This window comes from Bombus fervidus, chromosome 3, assembly GCF_041682495.2.
Source record: "Bombus fervidus isolate BK054 chromosome 3, iyBomFerv1, whole genome shotgun sequence".
Taxonomy (NCBI): Eukaryota; Metazoa; Arthropoda; class Insecta; order Hymenoptera; family Apidae; genus Bombus; species Bombus fervidus.
Genome location: NC_091519.1, coordinates 15403143 through 15413465, shown reverse-complemented (window position 1 = coordinate 15413465; position 10323 = coordinate 15403143). Strand labels below are relative to the sequence as shown.

The 10323-nt window shown below is 32.6% G+C and overlaps 2 protein-coding genes across 2 annotated transcripts; one reads left to right on the top strand and one right to left on the bottom strand.

Moving 5' to 3' along the window:
* Positions 1-70: 70 nt before the first annotated feature.
* On the bottom strand, positions 71-970 carry Rpb11 (DNA-directed RNA polymerase II subunit RPB11). Its single transcript, XM_071999991.1, has 4 exons — positions 784-970; positions 609-698; positions 344-518; positions 71-279 (listed from the first exon to the last, which is right to left on the bottom strand). Exons 1-4 carry the CDS (start codon positions 834-836, stop codon positions 244-246), a joined length of 354 nt encoding a protein of 117 aa, XP_071856092.1. The 5' UTR covers positions 837-970; the 3' UTR covers positions 71-243.
* A 552-nt stretch (positions 971-1522) lies between these two features.
* Positions 1523-4711, top strand: Rl (Mitogen-activated protein kinase rl). Its single transcript, XM_071999990.1, has 8 exons — positions 1523-1714; positions 2512-2638; positions 2735-2845; positions 2920-3171; positions 3249-3416; positions 3517-3705; positions 3778-3910; positions 3997-4711. The coding sequence occupies exons 1-7, from the start codon at positions 1590-1592 to the stop codon at positions 3901-3903; spliced, it is 1098 nt and encodes a 365-aa protein (XP_071856091.1). The 5' UTR covers positions 1523-1589; the 3' UTR covers positions 3904-3910; positions 3997-4711.
* The last annotated feature ends 5612 nt before the right edge of the window (positions 4712-10323 follow it).

Below are 10323 nucleotides of genomic sequence, written 5' to 3'. Positions count from 1 at the left end.
TACTTTAAATAACAACAACCGATTTTTTATTATATGTTTCCTATTTTTTAAAATAAAAATTGATTTAAGATGAAGAATGAAATCTTTTTTTTGTTTTTATTTATTTATTCATATGTACAAATATCAGTCATTTTCAGTGTACTTATTAAAGTAAATCAGTTCTCTTAATAATCTAAAAACTTGAGATACATATTAATCCCTTACGTATGTACAATAATCAATATAAAAGAAAAAAGATACGATTTAATCTAGTCCTTCTTTTTTCTCCTTAATAGCTTCCTGAAATATTACACACACAATATTATAGTCACATAACAAATCATGATATATGTTTATCCTTTACCTTAAAACGTTCTTCAAATAGTGAGAGTTCTGCTATGAGATCTGTAATAGCATGCATAAAAGCATCATGTGGCGTATAGTCTGATGTAGTTTGGATTCTAATTACAAATTTGTGTTCTAATGGATGTGGCACTTTGTATCCAGCAAACAAGACTTGAGGATCTTTCAGTAGCTGACTAATGAACAAATGAAACTGCTAGTTTTATGGATATATCCATATTATAAAAATTACATAAACTTTTGTGAAATTACAAAGATGTACTTACTTGCGGATCATGTTTCCAAGGGTATGATCTTCCTTATTAACAGTGAAAATCGCAGCATTGGGAACTTTAGTGTCTTGCTCTTTGATTATTCTATAAATAGAGGAAAAATCATATGCATGTATTTCATTTTAATGAAAACCTTTAAATTGGTTAACCAATAGTTTGTAATATTTACTTTTTTTCTCCTTCGTATAAAAGGAACGATTCGAAGGTCGGAGGCGCATTCATATTGTAGTTTAATTATATTTAATGTTTTATAGCTCTGGAGGATTCCTTTTATAAAATTTAATTATTAATACAAAACCACTGCAATAACACAGCAACGACAGATCGCAAACTGAAAATTCGTCACAGTTTAAATCACTATAGATGAGAAAGTTAATTGCATTGCAACTGTAGCGCTATCTACATTGTCAATGTTATTTTGCATATTTCAAAGCTGCATGATTCAGCAATAAAATACAAAAAGGAAACTTAACGATATACATATATTTATACATAAAAATTTCTATAGAGAAATCAAGCAAGCAAGAAAAGAAAGAACAATTGCCATTTAAAACTTTCTATTGTTCCGACATTTTTTAATATAACAATGTATGTATTAACAGAAAAGAATTCAATATTTGAACGATATCGAAATTCATAGCAATCAGATTAGAAAGAAGGAGAAGACAGATCGTTTCTGAAATTTCATGATCGGTGATCGAATACTTTCAAGACTTCCAAGGTAAAGACTTTCCGAAACTTTCAATACTTTTGGAAGCTTTGGGGTATCAAATCCCATTCGAAGTGATTCGAATTGTTCGCCACATAAACATATTCGATACGATTTGAAGTGCTTGACAACCGATCACTAGGCAGCACTACTGTAACACATAAAATTCCTTCGTAAGTCGATCTAATCGCAATGTCGTTCGTGACCAGTCGGCTAAGAAGCAGGACTTGTTCTGACTTCGCCCGAACCGCAAAATAGTTGTCAAAATGGCGGGTGAAGGTTCTGCAAGTGCGAATCCAAATTGCGAAGTCGTTCGTGGACAAACGTTCGAGGTTGGGCCACGATATACGAATTTATCGTACATGGGCGAGGGTGCCTACGGGATGGTCGTGTAAGTGTCTTCGAGTCAATTTCTCTCGTTATTTCTGAAAACATTCGACCTCGTATTGACTAGCTGACAGGCCGAAAGATAAACAATCAAAAATACAGTCATCGAGTGAATTCACGATTTTATGACTAAATTTTCGCTCCATGATGCGTACGAACGATTTTGATTTTGCCCTGATTTCGTTTGTAGCCGCTACTAAGTGCTTTTCATCGTAATGTATCGTCGTCTTTTGGCGCCAGTTTTGAACACGGTTGTCACACCCTTTCAAACCCTTGTCCACTTGCGTGTTAATGTTACGACTTCCTTGTTTTCCATCGCTTATCTCTCACTTATCGGTCTTATCATTATACCATTAATGAGATGACGAATAATATCTTCGTAGAACCGGCCAACTTTCATGCGAAAAATTTTTCAAATTGTCTTTGTTGAGGATTCTGTTACTGTTCCATTATGACCACTTAATTAAATTTTATATTTTATTTTTATTTTCAATATTTTGGAGTTGTAACTTGTAATCTTGATAACATTTTGGGAATTAAATTCCAGCATATGTTTAATTTTTAAAAAGGAGATCTTTTAAATATTGTAGAACCATTTCCTGTATTGTGGTTTCAGATTAGGAGATACCAGTATATTGTATATAGGTTGCAGTGTAGATACTACCATCCTTTGTTATTGATGTTGCTATGTTTTGTATGCATAATATTGAAATAGGTTTTAATGAAGAAAAAAAAAGTTGTGAGTAATTTCTCAAATGTTGTTTCAAATGTTGGTTCAAATGTTGGAATTTGTTTTTACAGATCTGCTTATGATAATGTAACAAACACAAAGGTAGCTATAAAAAAAATTTCTCCCTTTGAGCATCAGACATATAGTCAAAGAACACTAAGGGAAATAAAAATTTTGACTAGGTTTAAGCATGAAAATGTGAGTAACTTGATGTATATATGTATGTATTAGCCGGTTAGGTACATATATAAAACTACTCTAAATATATACTTTCACTTTATATTTTCCTTTTAGATAATAGATATAAGGGATATATTAAGGGCACCTACTATAGAACAAATGAAAGATGTATATATCGTTCAATGTCTAATGGAAACTGATCTATATAAACTTCTCAAAACACAGGTCAGCATAATAAATGACTATGAGTAAAGTTATTTAAAGGAGCATTAATATACTTAAACTTGTTTTATTTTCAGGCTATTAGTAATGATCACATATGCTATTTTCTTTACCAAATATTAAGAGGATTAAAGTACATTCATTCTGCAAATGTACTACACAGAGACTTGAAGCCAAGCAACTTGCTATTAAATACCACATGTGACCTTAAAATCTGTGATTTTGGTTTAGCTAGAGTTGCTGATCCAGAGCATAATCATGCTGGTTTTCTTACTGAATATGTAGCAACAAGGTGGTATAGAGCTCCAGAAATAATGCTTAATTCCAAGGTAAATAAATAATGAATTGTTCAATTTCAATTTAGAACGAATGTAACAAGATATTAAATCTCATTTCCATTTTGCAGGGCTATACTAAGTCTATAGACATTTGGTCAGTTGGTTGCATTCTTGCAGAAATGCTTTCAAGGAGAGCAATATTTCCTGGCAAACACTACTTAGACCAACTGAACCATATATTAGGAGTTCTTGGATCACCATCTCCCGAGGATCTTGAGTGCATCATAAATGAAAAAGTATTAATCGTTTCTTTATGTTTAGTAATTCTTTTGTGTTTAATATCATTTTGTTTCACTGAGAAAATGATATAGATTGCATTGAATAATTATATTTTAGGCACGAAATTATCTTCAATCATTACCATTTAAACCAAAGGTTCCATGGACAAGTTTATTTCCAGATGCTGATCTTCGAGCTTTGGATTTGTTAGATAAAATGTTGACATTTAATCCTAACAAACGGATTGTTGTGGAAGATGCACTTGCGCATCCGTATTTAGAGCAATATTACGATCCAGATGATGAAGTATATATTTTTTACCAGTAGACACCAGTGTACAAATAACAAAGATAACTTTATAATATATCCAATTTTTAGCCGGTTGCAGCGGAACCGTTTAAGTTTGACATGGAGCTTGATGATCTTCCAAAAGAAGTATTGAAACAATACATCTTCGAAGAAACTCTGTTATTCCAAAAGAATCATCAAGAGAACGTTATGTAGTCTACTGGTATTTACTCTCTTTCTGATCACTGTCGAACCCCGAATGAAACAACAAGTGATCAATATATGTTAAAACGATCAATAATGTTTCAGCTGCGGCGAGCCTGCAGGACGACCGAAAAGGAGGCGAAGGTGTGACGTCAGAGTAACAGAAGTGTACTTCTTCTACAGTTATTTACAATGGAAGCAAGAAAGAAAAAAGAAAAAGAAGACAGAACAAAATGAAACTTTTACGAAAACGTTTTATCGGAGCATGGCTTAAAAGTCGAGCTACAAAACATACACACAGGCGAATTTGAGAAAATGGGCGAAGGGAGCGGTGAATGAGGTAAAGAAATAAATAAACCGCAGTGTCCGTGCATATACTTGTACATTCGCATGTCTTTACCGGAGAAAAAAAAAGAAACAAAAATACAGTGTCCTTTTTTGTTATAATTGAATGCATAATATTAATTTGTACAATAACTTTTATTTATCCCGAATTATATATAGGTAACGCTAGTTGACGATTTATTGTTAATCACCGTATCATACACATTGTCTGTGATTTAATTGCCGAGCGAGTGACGTGGTCGGTGTAATGTGCGAGATATTCTAAGCCACGTAACGCGGCGACCGATAAAATGAATGTAAGTACGTAGAGAGAAAAAGAGGGGGAGAATGAGAGTGAGAGAATGCGAGAGCGAGAGAGTAAAAGAGAACTTGTAACTGCGTGCTTGCTGTAACCAACGTGTATATACACACGTGTGCGTGCGAATACACATACATACAGTATATTTTGAACAGCCATTAAATTCACTGAAATATTTGCTGATAGTAGTTCTTTTATTAATATTATCTTTTTTTCTATCAACTTCATTCTACTATTGTGGTTTTAAAGATCATACGACAGGTTTTTGTTTATCAGGTCATATGTTCTTCTGTTACTATAGCAGTATGTTTATGATTATTGCTGCTGTCATAGGTATTACTGCCTTTTGTATGTTTGAGTGAACGTGTGTGTATAGGACTATTGCGACTATTGTTACTGCCTTTTGTTTCCAGAGCTGCCTCATTTCTATTATTAATTTCGTGATCTTTTTCTGTTCTTTTTGTACAATATTTGTATCGTTCGGTACTGCGATTCTCTTCTTTTATGATTTTGTTTCTGTAGACTATTTTCGTCTGTGTTTGACTTTTTCGCGATTTCTTCCTTTATTTTTTGCAATTCATATGCGTTGTATCTGTTATTTCTAATCACGACTTTTTTTCTGGTCGATGAATCTTTGCTACGTAATGACGTTTTATAGTTGCGGGTACTGTTACTGTGTAGAAGCGTTGCATGACGGTTCTATTCATTTGGTGTGTCCATGTCATACGCTGCTTTGATTAATTAGCTTTGGTGATTGACAGTTGTTCTACCAAAGCATTTATTGCTAGGTTTGGGAATGTTGTGTTGGTATCTTTTGATTTCGGTTGTAGAGTATTTGGATATATTGGTTGATGCCCATTTATACACGAACCTAACACTACCAGTTTGCATATTGTTATTTCTAACAGTAGCTCCAGGGGTGCCCTAGTAATCTTTTCCAGCGATTTTTACTTCGGATCTCTATTTTTAAATAAGTTTCTCTTTTAGTCGTCTTTTACGACACGCAGGAATTACGTTAGATCTATTCTTCTCCCAAATCCACAGAACGGATAAGGATATTATTCATTAAACTCCAATAATTAAAATTGGAATTGTGCATTGATATTCAGTTACCTAATTTGATATGCCGAACCATCTCTGATTATGAGCACAAACTTGAAATCCCAGAAGCTAGACTGAGACCCTGATAAGATAACAGAGCAATAATAGCAATGAAGTTGTCTTGTATAAAAATCTGGAAGATGCTCGATTTAGCCAAATTGACTAAATTGTCATTTTCTACCAAAATATATGCACTCTGATCTATCCTTTCATTAATATTCCTCCAGAGCTTAACGAGCTTCTTATAAATGTAGAGATCTCAATAAACAGACGTGAATTATGACTTTTGTTGACCTAGGTTTCAGTGGTTGTACCAAAGAGTTTGTTGCGAATATATATCACCTATGAAATGAATTACTTTCCTTCTTTTCTGGTGGATTGTTTAAGGAACTTTGTCATTGATGACAGTATAATTAAAATATCTTGCTTGAGTTTATTGTAATAAGTATGTTGTGGGAAGTACTGTCATCTACACAGATCTGTGTCTACACCCAAAAACCTACTTACAAGTTTACTGGCTCCACATTAACAGATGTGGCTCATAATCTTTCCAAAGGTGGTGTGAAATATTAACAAGACAAGAACACTGTAGGAATAAATACATGACCGGCACATCTATGTAAGAAAAGTTGTTATTATTATCTCCTGTTCTTCTATTCTCAGAGCGACGGGTATAGAATAAGACGCAAACTGGTTTTAGGGCATTTAATAGCTTATGTAGCACACTTCATTCAATGTCGCACGTCTTTAGTATCATTGTTTTTTGTATTGTGTGTATTTTTATTGCGGTATTCAGGAGTTGGTTTATTTTATTAATGAATGTATGTAGTGGTTGATATTATGAATGATGCAATCTTTCATATCTCTCAATTTCTACAGCTAGTGATTACTATTATTATTAATAGCATTATTATTAATTTTAATTATTATTATTATTATTATTATTATTATTATTATTATTATTATTATTATTATTATTATTATTATTATATAATATTCAGTGTCATTCTTGTAGTAGTTATGTACCTCGCAGAAATTCTATTCTGCCTCTATCAAATTTAGTTTGTAGACGAACGAGAGGAAGCGAGAAAGACATAAAAGGAAATAGATAACGAGCGAATGAATGGATGTATGAGAAGGAGCAAATGAAAAAGTGAAAAAGAGAGCAAGATACTCGAGAAAAACGTTTAATTCATAGTTAATTGCATTCGACCCAGCTTCCAGTTCTTCTAAGCGGTTTAATTACTTCTTGTTTCACGATCTACAGGTATTATTACACTGATACTGCCATTCTTGTGCGACAGAGCGCATGGTGTCTGTTTGAATATTACCATATGTAAACTTTTCTTACATTTCCAATGTTTTTATTACACTGTACTATGTGTCGCCTTTCGCTTGTTTTACTTCTTTTGATTTCCTCTGTTATTAACAAATGTTTCGAGGAACAATTGCTTGTCGTTCACAAATAGCTTAAATTACGTTTTGTTTTTATGTCATTTACGCATTCTTTTTCTATTTAAAAGCCAATAGAAAACATTCTTCGTACAATCCACTTCTCTGGATTCAAACACTCACCATGTTAATTAAATTGATAATGTGAACGTTCTTGTTTCGATTCGTGTTCTTCACTCTAAATGTACGCGTATATTCAAACGATTCTTTTTTTATATTCAATATAATATATATCCCTAGTTGATACATCTTCCCCGAAAAAAACATGTCGTGGCAAATGGGTAAAATAATAATCGAGCTAGATACACGAACGTGTCGTCGATGGTGAATGACGAGAAATCCGATTGTGATAGCTAGACTGCGGATTATTTATACATGTATGGAAAATTTAAGGATGCGAAAATGTATAATATATTCAGAATGCATTACTTAAATTATAACGATTAAATTATAACAGGTGAGACAAGTTTCTGCTTAGTTTCCATTTTTTCAGTTATACTCGCAAAAATATTATTTTATTGCATAAATATCCGCAGTCCAGTGATAACTTAGGAACGATGTCGAGGCACAAATAAGAGACGAGCAATTTACTTCATCATCTATTTTTATTTTTCTAAAAATCATAATTAAAGAAACAAAAAATCTCTTGTATGAGACGAGTATGTTTCATCATTTTCCAATGACAATCGGATGATTTTCAAGATGGCGAGGACACGCTTGGAATACTTATTTAAAGAACAAAAAGAGGAACGAGTACTATTCTTGTCTTCGAAATTAAAGTCGAAATCAAAGACAAGAAAGTAAACGGTTAAAATCTTGTTAAATAAGTGGAAGAGAGATAATGTAAGCGAGAATGAAAAACGAAGAAAGCGATATAAAAGTTAATATAGAAAGAGAGCGCAAAACGAACGATCCAGAGTGTAAAACACTATTTGCCTCCCTCGATTATCAGATCTCACGTTCTTCGATATAATCTAATAAAATAATTCTCCATTAATAAACACATGTCAGTGGTATGTTGTATATTCGTAAAATAATTCACTCGAAAGAGAAAGAGATAGGCATCGATGCGTTTGTTTCCTTCAAAGTTAAGAAGTTTCATTCGTGGAAATAACGAAGACGCTTCGTTGCCATCGGTTTCGAGTATCCTTTTTCACGATTTAACTAACTCGAGAGAGAAAGAAAGAGAGGAAGAATGTTGTATTATTCCCCTCGAGTGTCCTTTTCCATTTCTCAGCATATTTTTATGCTTTACACAGCATTGAAGGATTTATCGGATTATCGATTTAGCCTTGTCGCTGCTTTTATATCCGGAACCTTGTGAGAAATAACAATCTACCGGAGGAGAATTTAATATTTCATCGTAGTCAAAGAGATATTACAGGAATTTTCATACGAGACTTCTAATAATTTACGATTGATCTTGGTAGCTTGAAATTTGAAATGTTCACAAGCATATGAAATTTTTCGTTTAAAAATAATAATGAATAGTCAGAATTTGATCAAGAGTTTCGATAAATATATAATTGAAAGGTAACGACGAGATTATCCTTTGTCTTATTCCAGGAAAATAAAAATATACTCTAGCCATTTTTAATTTCTGTCAAGTATAATTCAGTCAATTTTTAACAAACTATTTATTATATTATATTATACAGTTGTAAATGTGTGTGCATTATATCATAGAAGATCTAGCATCTTTAATTTCTGTTTAATACGTCACAATTTTTGCAATTGTAAAAATGATTATAAATATATCTGTAATTATATCATAGAAGATTTAACTGTTCAATATATTTCAATATACTTCAATTTTCTACATTTCTCTTCAATATAGGCTTGCTTTTATTTTCAATTGTATCACATTAAAATCTTCCAGTTTAATCATAAGATTACATTAGAAAATCATAAAACCAACAAAAATGTACTTATTACATTTTTCTCCTCTAATCTTTATATTCAGACAAAGTTTCTGTGTGTTCAAATATCTTCGCGAATCACTGTAGTTGCAGAGAAGAATCTAATCTGATATCTCTTTACAATTCCGCGTCCTTGTGACTGCAACTATATCTTTGATGTCGTACAAATTTTTCAACGGTGATTTCACCGATGTAAATTAACAATCAACCGATTACGTGTCATACGTTTTTCATGCTGGGAAAATTCCTTCGTTTACTGGTTTTCCGCGCAGGCGAGAAATCTCGAAGAGGACATTCGTTCGTTGAAATATGTATACCGTTCATATTAAATCTTCAATGTGAAACGTTCCACTTCGTGCTCACAATACGCTCGATGATACTGAGAATTTATTTAATTTTACTCTTCGATGAATTTACTATCTGTCAAATACACTCGAATTTCTCTAGAATAACTAACTTAATTCGTTAAATTGTCGGTATCTCCGCGTGTCTCGAGCACGAGTTCATTCAATACAAGAAGAAAGATTTCGGAGATGTCTGTGGCTCTTGTTCACGTTTCTACATTCTGCCTCCCTTAATGAATTGTGCAATAAATTTCTATAAAAAGAATAAATCATCGTCTATCGAAATTATAGAAAAAAAGAAAAAAAAAAAGTAAAAAAGAAAAAGGAAAGCGATGGACACAAAAGAAATATAATGTTCCCTCAAAGCTTCATTAATTTCTTATAAAAAATATAAATTAAAGAATAATTCATATATAATCTTCCCTTCCTCGTATACATTTCGATTTTATCTTCGAAGCTTAAATAAATAAAGAAATATCTTCAAGCGTTATAAGCGTGAAGCTGATTTTTGAACGACGTTTATATATGTCCGAATCTTTCTGCGTGTACAGTTGCTATGTGTCCGAATTTCGTAACTTAATCTGTGTATGTATTTAAGACGTTAATTCTCAGAGTCTCAAAAAGTAGATGCGAACGATTAGCGAACCGCGAAATGTTTGTCGAATAATTTTCACGAGCTACCTCGATAGACCGAGGGGACATTGTAACGAGTCGGCTGGCTGGCTATGACGATATCGGTGTTCCAAATTAGTTTCCAACGTGAAAATTGACTTAAACAAACAAAAATGGAAAACTGATAAAAAAAAAAAAAAAAAAAAAAGAAAAGGAAAAACTTACAAGTCAGAGTTTAAGCATAAAGTTCAGACATTATCAAACGAAACAACAAAACTAGATTGACTTGTAAGTTTTCGTTACAATTTATTATACTGTTCATCTAATAAGCGGTGAGACGAATCTTTAAATATCTTTCTGT

Coding starts and splice junctions, on each gene's coding strand:
- Rpb11 (XM_071999991.1), bottom strand. CDS start 836: ATGAATGCGCCTCCGACCTTCGAATCGTTCCTTTTATACGAAGGAGAA. Junction 699..783: donor TTATACGAAGGAGAAAAAAA/GTAAATATTACA, acceptor CTCTATTTATAG/AATAATCAAAGAGCAAGACA. Junction 280..343: donor TATTTGAAGAACGTTTTAAG/GTAAAGGATAAA, acceptor GTAATATTTCAG/GAAGCTATTAAGGAGAAAAA.
- Rl (XM_071999990.1), top strand. CDS start 1,590: ATGGCGGGTGAAGGTTCTGCAAGTGCGAATCCAAATTGCGAAGTCGTT. Junction 2,639..2,734: donor CTAGGTTTAAGCATGAAAAT/GTGAGTAACTTG, acceptor TTTTCCTTTTAG/ATAATAGATATAAGGGATAT. Junction 2,846..2,919: donor ATAAACTTCTCAAAACACAG/GTCAGCATAATA, acceptor TTTTATTTTCAG/GCTATTAGTAATGATCACAT.